Below are 18,447 nucleotides of genomic sequence, written 5' to 3'. Positions count from 1 at the left end.
AAAAATGAAAAATGCAGAGTCACCATTTATCCTCCACTTATGCTCCAGAATAGTGTTTGTATTTCCTGTTCCTCTTCTGAAGAGTGCATCTGCTTTGTCTGAAGCACTTTTTTTTTTTTTTTTTTTGCTAACAAGCAGCTTCTGTACCTCTCAAAAAGAAAAGAAACACCTGAAGAAATGAAATTTAAGTATGCCTCGGGCTAGTAATGTGCTGCTTGTCAATAAATGCTTAATTCAGTTTCCCTGTTCAAGAAAAAAAGGCTGTTCTGGAAGACTGCAGAACAGCATGACTGGAAACTATTGGAATCAATGAGACTTACACACAAATTCATCTATTCCTAATGGTTTACAAGTATTAACTTGCTTGAACTCTTGGCTTTATTTTCCCTGCATCGGGGTCTACAAATGCAGCTATTCCAAATGACCACTTCAACTTCTGCACTATTGTGCAGTTAAGTTTTGGACTGATGTATTTTACTGCGTGATAAGCAACTTGTTATGTTGCACTACCATTGTCTTGACACAAAGGAAACTGATCTGCAGACTAGGTATCACATCACATTATGGCTTCACGTACCAGCATCCAACCTTACAAATCTCCTCATATGAATTCAAGGGCCAAACAGCAAACATTTATTACAAATATTTTTTCCTTTTTCTCAATCCAACTGTCATTAAGAAACTGTCACTCTAAGTCAAGTTTCCTACTATTAAAAGTTTGTAAAAGTGCGAAACACACTGTCAACACATCCGACAGTGAGTCAGTAATTAGAGTGCAACTAAAAGATGCATCAGAAAGCATCCATGCAATTCCAATTTCAAATTAATGAAGAAATAAACACTTAGCTGAAATGGCTTTGCTCTTGAGGGATGATACTGAGAATAATCAGGTTAAAAAGTGAATACACTTTTTAATTTGTTTTTTTTTTATTTTCTTTTGAAAGTGAGTTTTCGTTCATAATTTTTCCTCATTTCATCAGACTCTTGGTCCCCAGTCATCAACCTCCCAAGCAGCTTCCTTGACTTCTGTAGGGGCCTGACCTTAGTCAGTGATGGGTGCCTCAGCACCTTTGACAAACTAGCTTCTACTGCCTTTGATATTCTAGAATACAAATCTTGGAACATTTCTAGCTCTATCAGTAAATGGTTGTACCAACTCCAAAGTGCTGGTGACTACTTCTGCCCTAGTGCTAAGTCAAAAATATTTGATTATTTAGAATTTGTCTTCTACCTTACTTGAAGTACCCCAATATCTTCTGGGACATCAACTTCAAACATTGTGGGAAATTCTCATTTCAATTCATTTTCAGAGTAGCTTTTTGCTATTGATTTTCATTTATGGCAAAGTATTGTGAGCCTTCCTTTTTCATGAGGCTAGCTAAGTGATGGTCTCAATTTCTCTTAGTCCAACATTTCCCCACTGTTCTTTTCATGAAATCTCAATGTTTTTCTTGTTCTTCAGAGTTTGGCAACTACTATTTTTCAAACCATCATGCAATAAGAAGCGAGTATTCCTGCAAGCCTCTTGATACACTGAAAAGGCTTACGTGCTTGTTTTCCCCAGTTTTCGTACTATCTTCTGATTTGATTTTAGTGTCTTCCTCACCATCTGCTTTTCTGTTTTTACTTTGTGTTTATTGTTTTTAATAGTGTTTACCAGGCACAATGTGCCAGGATGCAGAGAGATAAATGAGAATTCATCTGTTCCCTCTTATGTCCCAACTCTGCCACGGAATTTAAGAAAAAACGTCATTCAATAATCTATAAATGCCTTTTTTTATCTCAAATTACACCTTATATTTCCATTAATGTCTCCTGGCACTTTAGCAGCACTAATTTTTTTGTTATCTGCTCAAGACTTTTTCATCCTCCCCATAGTAAAAAGTGAAAAATTGGTCCCTGGATCTGCTCAGCAAGAAATCTGGAAACTCCTACTTGCACCTCTACTCTGACAATCTCCTGCAGCCAACATTTCCTTGCATGTCTGGGGCCATCAGGACTCACAGTATGAGAATACTCTGCATAGCTGCTGCACCTGCATTTCCCCTGGTAGCTCCACAGGAGGTTTTGTTTGGCTTCTCTCGCACACTGTGCAAACTGATCAAAGGCCTCTAGTCGGGTAAAAATGCATCTTGGATTTTACTCAAAGTGTAAAGCACTTTCTTCATCCCAGACCTTGCAGTCTGGTGTCTCCTACTTCAAAGATGATGGCTTATAATTGTCTTTGTGCATTTCATTGGCACCTGCTAAACATGAGTAACTGCAGCATTCGCCCCTTCCATAACAATGAGTGACTCCTCTAGGTAACTCAAGTGATTCACTATCTAATGTTTCCTCCAGATGGCAAAGTTACAAAGCCAGCTCTGTGATATGGCAGGGGAAAAGCTTATGTTCTCTCCCACAGCTGCCTTAGGATCAGATTACACACAGGGATAGGAACTGCATCAAATCCTGAGATCCTTACCCGGTTTTCATATTGTTGTTATCAAGATAAACAGTGAGTTTAGTAGTACCAGAAAAAAAAAAAAAAAGAAAGAAAGAGAAAAAAGAAAATATGAATGAATAAAATGTGAGTGTAAGTATTTAGATAAACCCTACCATATTAGCTAATGTATAGAGTAGAATTAGCTAGAAATTACTCTAAAGCCTATTAAGTTTTTGTTTCCTCTAGTATCATATATTTACTGAATAATACTGAAAAAAATAATGTTTCAAGTTATCTTTTCAAACTATTAATACAATCACTGATGTAAATGAAGAAAACAGCATTTTTACATAGATAAGAGAGACTAATGCTGCAATTTTCAAAGGAGAAACTCTTTTGAAGGGAAAAAGCTAAGAAATTAGTTATCAGTTTCACGTAAACTTAATGTGGTTCCCTCTGTTGTCAGTGAAAAGAAACAGGTACTTCTCAAGCATAATTTATCCCATCAGTTATCTAGGCTGGGTGGAGGTCCCTGCCTCACTCCTCGGGCTGGAGAAGAAGCTGAGAGGAAGCTTAGACTAGCTGCTTATCAGCTACAGATATCAGGATGATTAGTCACCCTAGTTCAGAGTGATTTTCTGTGGAATTTTGATTGTTATATTCCTTTGAAACTGCTTAACAGTCTTCAAATTTGTCACTGTTGCATAGTAGTACTTTAAACATCCCATGGCTGATTTGATTTCTAGGTATTACGATTATTTTTTGTACTAGTATCTGGCATTGTCATAGTGATAATAATAATGAAATCTGAATTACTGTAAAGAGTAAGGAAATACTTTTCCAGTATTTAAATGTCTTTTTGATGAATGATGCTTATTGTTTTTTTTTTCTTTAATATATAGGAAACGTGTCTCAAAAACTCTTTTCCTTGTTGCCTTGTGGGGGACTTGGGGTAAGTAGATGTTTGCTTTTTCACAAAAGGGACAGCACACAACATATGTGTTCATTGGTTAATTCTCTAGCACTATCAGTTCAAAGTCTTCAGAAGCTGATAAAAAATGTAAAGATGAAACATGAGCCGTTATTGCACTGTGTTTTCACAGACAGGGAAAACAGCACATTACAAGAGGCAAATGGAACAGTTAGGAACAAATTTTGTGGAAATGTGCCCATTTCCAGTTATCCCACTTTGGGTTTTTACATGAGCTCTTTCCTTGAGGAAAGTAACATGGGCGCAATTGTTACAGCATAATAAGCTTTGGAGAAGTTGTTTTGTGTACTGCTGAAAAGTAAATATGGCTCCACACTTCTCTGAAAGGACAAAAAAGTTGCCAAAGCTAATATTTAGCATGAAAAGGGCTCACTAGCTGCTAGCCAATAACTTGGGTACTGTTAAAGTAATAAATTATGTGAGCATTTTTATGTCCTGTTTTGAAATGGATTGAAATGGATTCATCCTGAAAGACAAGCTCGTATTGGGACACAGTAGACAAAAATCTGCAGAAAGAAATATGTTGCAACACTAGGTAAAAGAATAAAGCTAAATTATTGAAAACCATGTAGAATTTCTGATACTGGTATCACGCTCCTATTAAATTGTAGTGAAGATAATGCCAAGGAGAAATAATTTTTCACATATATGAATTTTTCACACAAAAGTATTTAATGCTTTTGGTCCAACTGGGTCCATTATTTACTGATGTCATCAATGTCAAAGTGAAATGATAATATTCTAGGTATCAGTGGGCTGGATGGCTGATATATATTTTACTTCCCTTTTACTGTTTCTCAGTGAATTCTCTGAGTATCTCTCTGAATAGTCTGAGCAGACATAAAGGCATAATCTCTGGAGGTCAACTTCCAGTGCACCCTTATACAGATTTATTTACTTTTATTCTTCACAAAGCATAAACTCCATACCATACTACTATGTTTATATGACAGAAGAAATACTCATTTTGTAAGGTTTTAACACACACACACACAAAAAAAAAAGAAAAAAAGAAAAAAAAAAATGCATTTTAACCTTCAGTAATTTGTGATTTTTGTGGATTTCTGAATTATGACTTAAGAAAAAAGGAATCAGGAAGTTGTAATCATTCCCTCCTTCACTGTGGGCTTAGCTTGCTGAAGATTCTGCCTAAAATTTGGAAGTTGGTGACTAGCAACTTGCCAATCTGGAAACCTGAGCATCATTTCTGTATGTGGTTCAGCCAACATTACACACTGATATGTAGACATGTGTGTGCATGTGCACCTCTGTAAACTACTGTGTGCACACATGCACACATATATGCACACACTGGTGTATGAAAAAGGTAATTTTTCACACTGGTGATGCAGAGAAAATTGAACAAAAATTTAATGAACTTCAGAAAGGATGTTCAGGCTTCTGAGTAAAAAGATTATGTAAAATTGCTCGAAAAAATCTATTTGAGGGCTTTGGATAGCAAACAAGACCATGGCAGTCTTTGAAAGTAAAGGACACAATTTTTCTATGAAACAGGTCATTGTGGTATTAAGAAATCATGACCAGATATGTGCTTTGAAATCCTCCAACTAGTGACAGTATGTTTTCCATTCTAAAGCTAACACAAGTCAGAATTGCTCAGTATAGCTTCATTTTTTTAAGTATTTAAATTAATCTACACTTTTTTTTCCCCCCAGTCTGTGTGCTTTATTTCTTATTTAAATTCATGGAAATTGGATTAAAGAACATGTTGTAGAAATTGATCTTTTATTTATTTATTTTCTAGTTGGTTTGCCTTTCTATATGTTATTACTGTCAGGCTTGCTGTGGGGCTCTTTTAAAGGAATGGGTTATGACCTTTTTCAAGGTAAATAATCAGATTAGGAGCTTTCTTTCAGTGATACTTAGCTGTCGATTGGTTAAGACGAGCTTTGGGAAAGGGAGCTGCTTCAAACTACGTGAAAAGCAATTCTTAAGGTTACTTTCAGAAATAATGGTGGAAAGAAACAAAAAATATTGCTACTTAGTAACTCTCAATTGAGAGGTATAAAGCAGTAATCAATGTAAAGCAGGAAGAATAGTTCACGCAAAGATTTTAGGGAGGGATGGAAGAATTTAAATTTTTTTTGTTTGTTGTATATTTTTTCTTCCATGCTTGCATCATTACTTGTTTGCTACAGAATATAATAAAACAGTGTTAAGAAAAAAAATTCCATTCTTGCAGGAGACTTTATGACTGCCTTTGGAAGGAGGGCTTTCAGAGCTCTTTGACCCTATTGTCTTCTAACCATACGGGGACCTTGCTGGCTGTTACTATGCAGCTCTACTATTAAATAGATTAGTGGTTAGACTACTCATACAGGGGATGGGAAACCTAGGCTCAGTTCTCTCCACTCCCAGGCTGGATTTAATATCAGAGACCCCACGTCTTAGTGGGTGTTGCTACCACAAAAGAGAGCAAATATTATTTCTGGTTGGGGACCCTCACACCATGGTACTGTTGGAAAGAGCACCGGACAAGTAAGGCTTTATCCATAAGTAGGATAAAGCCCATGTACCTAAGGCTATGATCTACCTAGCATATACAATTATAAATACTGCCAAGTCCTAGTTCTGAGGCCCTGTTCCACAAACAGCTTATAAATTTGATGTGAAAGAATCACTGAACAGAATGAAAACTGCTCTTGGATCAAGGAATGGAAGCTAGGACTTCCCAAACACTGAAGACATGATCACTTGATGGGCTTTTATTGTTCACAAACAAAAGTCCAACTAACCTCTGTAACCCTGACTTCTATTCTATTATTGATTTTGTTATCTCTGTTCTAAAACTGCAGTTAACATCTGGGATCCTCTTCTTTGGACATTACTTAGAGTTATAATAAAAGAAAGTTTGTTTCAAGAATTTTGAAAAGCAAACGAGGCAGTCTGTGTCCATAACCAATATTTTCTGATCCTTTTCCATCACGGCACTAAATCTTTTGTAGCAGTGAAAATAATGCATGTAAAACTACTGTTTACTCATTTCGTAAATTTTTCATCCATATGAATCTTCTTTTAAGTAGTGCTAGGGATCGATTATGTTAGAGTCATTGGTGAATATGGCTTAGTATATGTTAGTTTTTCAGAAGAAATCAAACAATAAACTTTTTAGTTTTATAAGGAACTATATAAGTAATAATTAGGTCTCTTATCTAGGAGTAGAAATCTGTTTCACCTGTACTGTACAGCTAAACTGAACAGATCTCACAAAGAGAGGAAAAAAAAAAGTCTAAACTAGCATCCTAAATTTGCACATAACAGGTTTTCTTTAAATGATGGTTGATTTTTTATCAGAGGACTATCCAAGGTCAGGAGTATAAAATCCGCTGAAATATGGGATCTCCCTCCTGCAATAATGCTTTTTATTGTTTTTTCTTTTCAAGCTTAACCTTGTTCCAGAACCAACTGTTGTTAAAGAATTCTAATACCGGGGGGATGAAATTCTTTGTGTTGGAGAGAGACTAGCAGCTCTATGGCCAGCAGTTTTAATAAAAAGAGATGGTTTCTTGCAGCTGGTCAGAGGTTTGGAATGTGAAAAGTTTTCCAGGAGAGGTGGGTAGATTACAGGTGAAGTGGCCAAATGGGGAGAATAATCACAAATTACATTTTGGTTCTGTGGATTGTCAGACTGCTCCACAATTTTTCATCTGTAAACGGCCACTAGAGCTATAACTGATCATTTGATCAATGTATCCATCTATTGCAATTCCTCTCCTGTTGTGCTGTGAAAATGACAATAAGAGAAGAAGAAATCTACATTTAATGGGAGCAAGTTTCATCTCCTTGTCTCAGTCTGTCACTAAAAATAGTGATTGTTTTCTTGCCTGTTTGACCTGCTGCTGTGTGAAGAAATCTTGAAGTCATTTCTCAGCCATATTTTTTTGTCTAGTTGATAGGCAAAAAACCCCACAAAAGCAAAGAAGAGCAGGCTTTTATGATAATGTCATCATCGGCTCCCAGCTTCAAACACTTCTGCGGCTTTTGAATTGTCATTTATAACTTGGAACTGAACCGACCCATAATTCCCTTGATGCATTTAGAGAAATTGATAACAGACTGCTTCTTTTATGGCTCAGAGGAGGCAACTCCAATCACATCACTATTGGCAGTCAATATTATTTTCTGACATGGTTGTAAAAGTATAAAGGGGCTTATGGCATTTGTTTAGATGAGGAATGGGCTCTCAAGCTGTGCTGGGGTTTATGGGTCCAGATTACTGAGAAGCAAAGGGAATATGATGTTTGCAAACAGGATATGATTTTATTTAAGTTTGGGTTTCATACGTTGTTCCCTGGGGATTGTCCTGCAGACAGAAGAGAATTTCACTTTTATCATATGAAATTGGGCAGTTATCCAATCCCCCCTGCTCTCCCCCCATCCTCCCCACCAAAGACACTGCTCCAAACCTGTAATGCGTAAAGTCAGACCTTTAAATTGCAAGAGGAGGAGCTGGGGGAGAACGCCACCCTGCAAGAAATCACACTTCAGAAGAATTAATTTTAGTGAGCTGAACAGAGTGGCTCCTGGGCTAAATATTGAGCCATCTGAATGGGTGAGTGTGGCTTGTACATATTATGGAATCTCCATTGCATTTCCTCTAAATTTGCTGTTACAGCAGTAAAACAGAGATGATGTTTCTGCTGGGATAAGCTGGTCTTTTTTCAAAAACTGAAGTGTAACTTAGATCTTCCATATCAGAAAACAATTTGGCCTTTAATTACCAAGAGAAGAAATTTATAGCTATAAAATCTCTCAACATATTTACAAAACTTAAAAAACATTAATATTCTCTGAATCTTAAATTTCTTCCTGCCATTCCTTGCTGTGGCAGCTGATGGTGCTACTTTCTGTCCTGACCACACAGGAAGAAAAGCAATAAGAAAGGCAAGATTTTACTAGTACACAGGTTTAGTAAGTCATCCAGGAAGCAGATTGGTTTTTCCTGCTTCTCATTCTTCCCTTGATCTTCTCAGTCTGTGCCCAGGAAGAATTTTCAGCCTTTACACATTATGACTCTTCATTCCTCTTATAAGAGCTAATGGTACCAACCTGGTTCCATTACCATGGTATAACAGTGTAAAAATCACGAAAATACTGGCAGTAGCATTGCCTTCTTGTAGCAAGTTTAGGTTCCAGGCTGCTTAGGTGTCTTTCCTTATATCTGCACACAAATGTGTCTGTAGAGAAATTAGACTGCCTACAGTCTGGGCACTCAAATGAACCACCACCTCCACACAGACATTAGAATTAACTTGTGTCTTCCCTCTATATTCCAGGCTGTACCAAAAATAGATATACTCTTCTCAACAAAAAGTATATCTGTTTCCCAGGTTTGGGAAAGCAATCTGTAATTCCTAGAAGCTCATTTACTCAATATTAAGTCTTCCACTGTGAAATCATTAATATACCATGGTGCTAATATATTCACCTAATACTTTAAATTACTTACCTGACTCATTAACCTATTGAAATTTGCCAGTTACATTTTGGAACACACTGCAGAAGGCTTCTAGGAATGAAGGACTTACCCCCTAAGCCTGTCAGCTACACCATTCCTTAAGAAATACCAAGATTTATTCAAAACAACAAGCAGATTATACTTTAATTGACATATCTTGCAGACTATTTAGGACTCACAGTTACATGGTGTTGACTGTGATATTTTCTGCAGACGTCTACAAAATGTGTGATCAATAAGGCCACCCTGGTACCACCCCAAGGCAATTTAAGGCCACTGGGGATGGAACCAGAGCCAGAGTCAGAGGTTTGTCTAAAGAAAAAATAGTGAATTAAGATAAAATCTGCATATTTAATTAACTTTCAGTGCAGAACAACAGCTCTCTGAAGACTCCCTTGTCCAGCTTTATGTACTGGCATTAGAAAGCCACAGGCATCACTAGAACAGGAGTGGTACTACCTAAGATCAGAAGAACTGACTGGAGGTGCTTGATTTCCTTTATTGACAGAGACTTGAAACAACTAAGTTTCAAATTTTAGGCACATTGATTTTAGAAAAAAAAACAAGTGTGATAAGGTGAATTTTGATGACCACAGCAGAAAACAGCCAGCCTTCCTTTACTGAGGTACACAGACTTCATCTCTGGTTCTGTAAAGTGCAAGTGCGTCTCATCTCTGGGCAGGGAGGGAATGCCACATTTAGCATATCAACACCATGGCCACAAAAAAAGGAAAACATTTCTTCACATGTCAGGGCAGATATTTTGTCCCATTCTTGGCATTTTGTGGCACTGAGGTGGCCCTGTGCCATCTACCACAGAGCTTGATGTTTCGGTGAGAGGTGAAAACTGTTCAGCTGAGAGACACAGTTCTTTGGTATTGCTGCAGGCACAATACAATGTTCTACAATAGTCCCAGAATGCTTTTACTTGCAGCAGGCAAGGACAGAAAGCTCAGGCATGGCAATCTGACAACTTGCCAAATACACAATTTGGTGCCTCACACAATTTTTTTCCCCTTTTAACAAAGGACATTTTTCCCTTGCTACTCAACCAGATTAAATTTTTAAACAAAGATACAGTGCACAGATCACAGAAAATTATTGGGAAGTTAATGAAAATTATAACAGGAAGTTAATGAACTACTGTAAAGTCAAATCTTTAAAGGTCTTACCTAATTTTCTGCATTTCCTAAAAACTATTGTGTTGCCAAAGACAAACATTATGCAAAGAAGCCTTCTTATTTGCCAGAATAGGAAACATTTTATATATATATATACACACATATATATATACATATACATATATATATAAATACTCACAGGTATGTTAAACATAAATAGTGGAAGAGTACCTATCCAATCTACTACTACTATTCACTCTGCCCAGACTTAATCACACACACACACACACACACACACACACACAGATTTGATGGTAATTCTGTAATTAAAGAAGAATTCACATTTGCACTTTAAAAATGTATCATGTGCTTATCGACCGAATTTAACTCCAGGATGGACAGAAGAGCACTCTGAAGAGCAAATGTTCATGCATTGTTTATCTGAATAAACACCAGGTTCTAGTGTAGCCCCACAGTGGCCTCTAACATAACCTACATCCAGGCAGAAAGTTGAAATACTATGTTTTAATGTCTTCAGCAGTAAATGATGAAACTTTTTAAAAATAAGGCTTGAATTTTGCACAAAGTTGCATTTTCTGTAACTGCATTCTGTAAATGCATTTCTGTATGCATTACAACCAACTATACATTGCTGTATCTCCTTGTCTACAAACTCCTGGAAGCTGGAAGATCAAACATAAGAAGGCAGTTGCACAAGCATTTTCACACACTAACCCATTAACTACTAAAACAAATGTCAAGTTAAATTAATAGAGTACTTAGGGCTAGGTCTGAAAGTGCAGTAACATTTTTTACAAGCATCTGGTGATATACGCCACATATCTGAGACTTGAATCTGGGCCTAAGTGTTTTATTTATGAGTTTTTTCTAAAAACAAGTACTAATCCACATCTAATCCATGCTATCCTCCCTCCATTCCCCCTACCAATGATCCACACATCACTGTTTCACTAAGGTTTTGAGATCCTTTACAGTGTCTAATGTATGCTTTATGAGACCTTGAGATTCTGGATGTCTGTCATAAAAGTTAAAGAGAAACCAAGTAAAACTATTTCTTTTTGAGATACTATTCTATTCAGGATTCAGCTTGACTTAAGACTGATTTTTTATGCTTCTCATTTTGAATACAAAGCTACTTATTTTTCAATACAGACCTCACATATTTACTAGGTTTTTTACAAACTTTAAGATGAATTTTGTTTTTACAGAGAGGGCGCTGCATTTAAATCAGGGGATGACTACCAACATCAGTAACTCTGCTAGGCATTAAAAAATTAATTAATAATTAATTTTTTTACTGAATATTTTCTGAAAATTGGCTTTGATTGGCTTTTCATGTTACTTCACTATTGGCAGGCAAAACTTGAAAGACATTAAGTATTCTACATACAATTGGTTTGTGTATTGCCCACATTCCTTGTCCTTGAAGAAAGCCTGGAAAGAGGTTTTTGGAGTCAGAATTAATAGCCTTTAAAACTATTTTTAGAAGTCCTTTTCCATAAATACTATTACTGGTAAGTTCTCCTACTGGAATTATTCAAACACAGAAGTCAATGCAAGACTAAGGGAATACCATGGTTTTTGTTTAAGCAATGATTTGTGATGATCCTTTGAATTATTCAGCCTGCTGGAGCCTAAAGATCACATGCCCTTCACAATTTATTTGTAAACCACACTGGTAGGCAAGAAAATATGAAAAGCTGATATTCTGGGTACTCCTTATGGCAGGCATTTTAGATCAAAACAGCTGGAAATGCCTTTGACAGAAAAAATCTTTGACACAGCTGCAACAGCAGTAAAAATAAAGGAAGCTCACTGTACATATTTTTCCTAAAGCAGTACACTTTTACACACTTCCTGTATCTGGGATTTATGGAAAAGGCGTCAGCCATGCAAACCTTTCCTCCTTTGTTCCTTAACGAGTGACATGGCTGACAGGCCATTCATTAGAAGTTGTTCCTTGGAGATGATGAGTACACCTTCGCTTCTTTAGTCATGGTGAGATGAAACAGCAGCTGAGAAGCACGTTGAGGACCTTTTGCTTCCTAGTGGAAATCACAGAGGTGATGAATGATCACCAGGACATCTGTAAGAGTGGGAGGTGAGAGCTATGAGCGTGACACCTGGGAAGCCGCACTGCTCATGGTCAGAAGCAAAATACTCCAAACTTACGCGGTAGCATTAGCTGGCACCAACAGTGTCTAAGAATGACAGACTCCTTGCTGGAAGTGATACTGAAATGCCACACAATTTTTAGAAGCTGGAACACTTCAGAAAAATATTTAATTTCTGTTTTCAAGCCAGGAAATTAAAAAAACCCAGTGATAGAAACATGTTTGCTCTGGCATAAGTGAAAGAGTGTGAGACTCTGAATGCTTTTAAAGCTAAAACACAAGAATTTTCTCTGCAACACATAAGTTTTATTAAATTTCAGTATCACTGAGGATGTCAGTACTCTACAGTATTATTTGTCAGATATTCTTAATCAGTTTGTTTACTGCATATAGCTACACTGTTGTTAGCTGACCAGATTTTATTTACTTCTCAGTATTATAACCACTTATGTCAAAGGATAGAATCTTTTAAACATAGTTGTTTTTCTAGATTTGTGTTGAAATGTATCCATCTGAAATGCATACTTAATTAACTTCCATCCAAGAAGATGCCTTTAAAGAAAGGGCAAAGAAGCCCTTCAAACTACTGTAAAGAACTGCTTGTTGTCCAGGATATTGGACACATAGAATACAAGGACTGCCATCAAAGGAGCATCACAGGTCAAAGTTTCCACGAACAAGTAGATGACAGATTGTATTTTTTTGACCTGAAAGTAGAGTATCTCTTGTGGGGACGTGTGATAATTCCAAGAGGACTGGTTTTGATTTTAATGATGGCAGTAATTGTGCAGAGTATCCAGAGCAGGATGAGCAATTCAGCGTATTTTTAATTCCTCCTAGGAGGAAAATCAGAATTCCACTGCATAAAATGGATTTACATTAAATCACAAGTTGTGTGTTTGTGGGTGGGAGGAGGGGTGGGCAGAGAAAGTTCTAGGATGCTTTGAATTCATCCCAAAGCAGCAGCTTGGGCTCTATTTTATATTGTCATATAGTTATCAGTGGGTACGTATTACAATAATTTAAGAAAGAGAAATAACTCACACAGATGAATACATCACGCAGGGTGTAAAAAACTGAAAGGTTTGTCAGACTGTGAGCAGCATCTCTGGTCAGTAGAACTGTGATACAATGACCACTTGGCAGATCCCAGGAGGTTTCTGGAGACAAGAGGACTGAAATAAAAGATGAGGAATGAAGAGGTTTAGTAGCAGGGAAAGGGACAGGTAAAAAAACCTCAGTTATTATTTTAGAAATGCTTTAGCATTATTATTCACACTCCTTTTTTTGCCCCTCTGAGGTAGGTTCGAGATAAATTCAAATAGTAGGAGAAGGAACATTTCCAGTTTTGTCAACTGCAGTGATTTCAGAAAGATCTTTAAGTAAGCAATCTCTCCCTCAGGTGTAGTGCCATATCCTTCCTCACTGCTTTCACACATTCCACAATCTGAGCACAGCATAAGGAGTTGGTAACTTTCAAACATTATAGTCAGTCTTCCTTAAAATGAAAATTTCCAGCCCAAAAGGGGTTACAGTAAAAGCTTTCTGTCTGTTGAAGTGTCTCTGCTGTAAGGCTTCTTCTTTCTTAGCTTGTTCTGAGTATGCTTAAAGTCTTCCTTGTGGAAGTGGCATTATCACACAGATACTTCTTACAGGAAGCATTAATATCAAGTTTTTTTGTAGTGCAAAGCAGAAAATTTCTGGACACAGGGCTTGAAATATAAGTTGCATTCAGTCGGGAGAAGTTACCCACATTTCTTTTCACTTAAGTCATTCCCTTCCTCTTTAATGCCTCCACATCCACTTCAGGGACAGGTAGCTTAATTTCTATCATCTGTAGCTTTGCAGAGTATTAGCTTTGCTACACATGCCAATGATTGAGCTATACTAGATGTGCTTGAAAAAGTCTGCAACCTACACTGCTCATTCAGGAAACTGGGAGTGAAGTAAATCCATATGTGTGTTAGAAAGTCAGTGTTCGGATAGGGCTCGTGCTCTCTGGCTCTTGGCGCTATCATGCACATTTCTTCTTTGAAGAGCTGTAGCAGTGATAGGATTTTTGATAATAAAATATGTAGTATTCTCATAGTTCAACACTGACATTTTGATGCTTTAAAAAATTTTTTTTTCATTTGTTTAAATTCAGAACATTCTTCTATCTTGACAATTTTTGAAGGACTCCTAAACAGAAGTAATATACAAAATTAAACAGAAAAAAGGCTAAGATTCTGTGTTAGAATTCAGCTACAAATGCTGCATTTTCTGTAAATTTTGTTTAACATTTTCTGAAAAACAATCCTAATCCAGATAGGTTTTGCACTGAATTCTTTGGCTGCTCCAAAGCACTTGAACAAAAATAACCTCTTATAAAATTCCATCTGACTTCGTCATAGTCTGTGATTCAGAAAGCATCACATTTGTCACAAATTCATGCATAGTCAGCATATAGATAGGCTGTCAGATATATGTGATATATACATGCAATAGAACCAGAAACCACAGTGTCTAATCCTATTCCCTTTACTTGTATAAAATCCAACCATTTCATCTCACAGGAATAAAGAAAAGCGTATCAGTAGGATTTTAGAGCTGCATTTCATATACAGCCTGACAACTGGGCCAACTAGTAGCTGTAATTTTAATGGGTTTGCCATTTATACTACTGTATTTCAACAGCAATTTACAAAGTAAACATTAAGTAACACTAAAAGAAAATCTCTGTTTAAACACCTGAAACATTGAAGGAAATACATAGAATTAATAGAGATATAAAATGGAGTGAGATGGCATTTTCTAGTTGTTACAGCTAAAGGGTTGGCTGTGTGATGCAGGTTCTTCTAGGTTGTTCTTCATGAGATGTTCCTCATAAATTCAGTCTTAATTTTGCAAAAATATGAAATAGTATTTGATACCTAAGTTTGTAATACTGTGCCTTTTCAGGGTAATTATTCATATATGTATGTTACATTTCTTGTATTACAGTAACTATGCATTAAAGTATGCAGCTTCAGTTAGCTACCCCTAGTTTTAAGAATTTACTACTCATTACATGTACCATGCCCAAGAGATTAGCTAAAATATCCTGAATTTCCTGCATTCATTCAGGTGGTAATTTTTGAAAATTTCTCAGGAAACACTGTTCTGTTTCCTGATTGCCCATTTCTTCTACCAGTCCAGGTAAATTAAGGTTGCAGTCATTCAAGTGGTCTAAGGGAAATTTTTCAGTGGAAGATACTTGGTCTTATTGTCCCAGTTCAGTCTCCTCACACTCAGCTGAAAGCAGAAAATGATAAATGCTGTACCCTGGCCAATGCTCAGCGTTCAGCAGATGGAGAGACTGCAGTCTCATGTGTCAGAGCAGACAACTGTCTTAAGGGTGGGTACTCTCAAGCTGTGGTTACAATTTTAACTTAATCAGCGTTCCTGGAAATGAATCATAGTCCCTTTGAGGATGCAGGTTGCTCCTGCTCATGCCCTGGTGTATGAAGCAGCTGCCATTGAATCATTTTCATCAGCCACTCCTTCACGTTAACCTTAATTTGCTAGCCATAAAAATGGTAAGAAAGTACTCCCTCCCAGCCCTCTTGCTGATACTTCTTTATTTAAAATACTGCACAATATTTTTCAAACTTTATTATGGTTTGATTAAATTGACTTAACCAATGACCTCTACTTATTTATCTCCTGATTACCTGTAGAAATGAAATTTTTTTCACAGTTCCTTTAAAGCAATAGAGAGATAACTTGAAGGTCTGCCTAATGTTATATATGTCACTATATTTTTACTACTTGGTTTCTTTCTTGTTTCTTGGTAACTGTTGATTAGTGTGCATCTTTTGGAAACCTACTTAATTTCTTTAAATCACAAGCTATCAATCTACAAAACAAATATAATAAATCATCCCATATCAGGCTGATAATTGTGTTTGTACAACATTTTGAGTTTCTCAGATGAAAACACAGTGTGCTGTCATTACTGTTATTCTAAACTTTGCAAGCAAAATCAGTTTTCTTATTCAGATCTACTGCAAATACAAACTATTTTCATTAGTTCTGCTGCATGCACGCAAAACTGATCAAAATGATAGAAAAATCAGGTCCAGGACACTGAAAAATAAGATCATTTTAGTAGCTTGAAATATAATATTATTGTAACAGTAATGGCGAGGACATTTGACAGGTGTAGAGAAGATCAAGCTTAGATCAAGCCTTTTTTCTGTTTCAAATGAGTAATCAGAGAAATTCCTCAGAACTTCCAGAGTCGAGTAGCAGTTGCATCCATTTTCAATTACTTGATTTCTTTCCTTTTTTTTTTTTTTTTCCAAGGAATTAGGAACAGAAGCTTCTGGTTCAAACTGAAAACATGTCTCAGTGTGCTTGGAAGTCATCCAAATAGCATCTGCCACAGTATTTTGTCTATTTCTAAACGTTTTTCTTTTCATGATAAATTTGTACGGTATGATACAATTAAATGCACTTCCCACGGAGCATCAAGGAAGTCTGGCTGTCTCTCTGGATAACTTTTTCAGACTATTTAACACCATCATGTCTGCTTCACATAATAGGAAATATATATATAGGGATATACAGCATTTCACCTCTATGTTTTGGTATGTTTCTGCAAATAAGGAGGTATTAAAAATAGATTTCAAAAGTAGAATTTTAGCATACTGACTGACGCTGTAAAGCAGTGCTGCTTAGCCACCCTTACATATATATATAATGTTTTATATGTCACACTTGCTCATTTAGAAGGTGCAAAAGATAACTTTATCTGCTTTAAAAACACTCATTCATCTGTTACAAAGTAAAGCCTTCCAGCCAAACTTATTACCTCATCAAAACTGGAGATACAGCAAGGGTCTTGCTTTATGTAATTCCATTTTCTGTCTATGGCAAGAGTGACTGCCGAAATTACTCGTAACAATTAATTGTTCCAATTTGTTACTTATAAACAACTGCCTGGGAAGAAAAAACGAGTGGTTACTACTCTTTTGTTCCTACGAAAGGGGCCACTGATGTGCCACTGATGAGCTTTGGTGGCACGGGCTGCCCATGACGCTGCTGGGGCAGCGGTGGCTGTTCCCGATGGACATTCCCGATGGACATTCCCGATGGACATTCTCGATGGTCCCGGCCCTGGCAGGTCCCCGTCACCTCGCCAGCTGGCCTGAGGAGCGTCTGGCGAGCAGGCCCGGCCCGGCCGATGTAACAGTGTTTGTAATGAGAAATCTAAACAGGGAATGGCAGCGAGGCATGACAGGAATGTGTTTCCATTGGAGAAGCCCGTGCAGAGAAAAAGCATAAGCAAAGCCATGTCCAGAAGGCCTTTCAGCTGGCCAGCACGGAAGACTGATGTTATTGTACACGGGCTGTCACGCTGCCAGCCCTCCCTCACGGGTTTGTTTTCTCTCATGCTCTCCCTCTCCCTCTCCCTCTCCCCTCTCCCCTGCCTTCCTCCCGGGGCCGGCTGTTTGCTCAGGTGGACAGTGACACCGTTTGGAACGAGCTGCACTCCGCCGGGGCGGCACGCATGGCGGTGGGCTGTGTCATCGAGCTGGCGGCCCGCGTGGCCTCCCGGGAGCTGAAGGTGAGGTCCGGGCCGCGCCGTGGGTGGGAGCGCCGCGCGGGCCGGGAGCACGGGGGGCTGAAGGGCGGCGTTGTTCCAGCGCTCGGCTCCGGGGAGGGCGGCGGGACGAGAGCCGGCAGCGCGGCCGCGAAGGCGTGGCATTGCATGAGCTGTAGCGGCCGTGGGCAGTGCCAGCGCGGAGGTGCTGCAGCCCGAGGTGAAGTTAGTGCACATCTCTGCCCAGCGGCTGCGGCACTGCCTTTGAAGTAAAGTTTTAAATATTTTTTTTTTTAATGTGGCTGTTTAGTCACGTGCGTAACCTCGGGATACCACCCAGCGAGAGGGGCGGCAGCCGCCGGGTTAAGAGGGCGCGGCTGGCGAGGAGGGCGGTGGGCAGGCGGTGCCCGGCGGGCAGGCGGTGCCCGGCTCCCAGCCCGTGTGCCCCCGCTCCTGCCGGGCCCCTTCCCGCTCCTATCTCCGTGCCGCGGGATCCGCAAGGCATGATGTACAGAACCCAAATTACCGCCAGTCTAAACAATTTATAAAAGCTCCAGACCTGACAGACTTTGACATTTTATTTGGTATTTTAACGGCCCTATTTAAAGGTACACCATATGCAGCCGGAGTGCAGGTTTGCCCCAATAAACATTGTTGGAGCTAACATGTCTCCTTAATGAAACTGTTTATTCACTTTCCAGTCCACATACTAATGGATTCATTCCTATTT

The 18,447-nt window shown here is 38.3% G+C and overlaps 1 protein-coding gene across 14 annotated transcripts in view; it reads left to right on the top strand.

Moving 5' to 3' along the window:
* The window catches only part of HDAC9 (histone deacetylase 9), a 462,548-nt gene that overhangs the window by 328,980 nt on the left and 115,121 nt on the right, over positions 1-18,447 (top strand). For all 14 annotated transcript variants that reach the window (XM_039550208.1, XM_039550200.1, XM_039550207.1 and 11 more), the window contains 2 exons: positions 3,328-3,377; positions 17,634-17,741. In XM_039550208.1, the coding sequence (XP_039406142.1) occupies positions 3,328-3,377; positions 17,634-17,741 (158 nt within the window). The remainder of the gene's footprint in view (positions 1-3,327; positions 3,378-17,633; positions 17,742-18,447) is intronic.

The sequence above is a fragment of the Corvus cornix genome, chromosome 2 (assembly GCF_000738735.6).
Source record: "Corvus cornix cornix isolate S_Up_H32 chromosome 2, ASM73873v5, whole genome shotgun sequence".
Lineage (NCBI taxonomy): Eukaryota > Metazoa > Chordata > Aves > Passeriformes > Corvidae > Corvus > Corvus cornix.
Note: the sequence above shows the minus strand (reverse complement) of the source record. Positions and strands in the feature narration are given on the sequence as shown.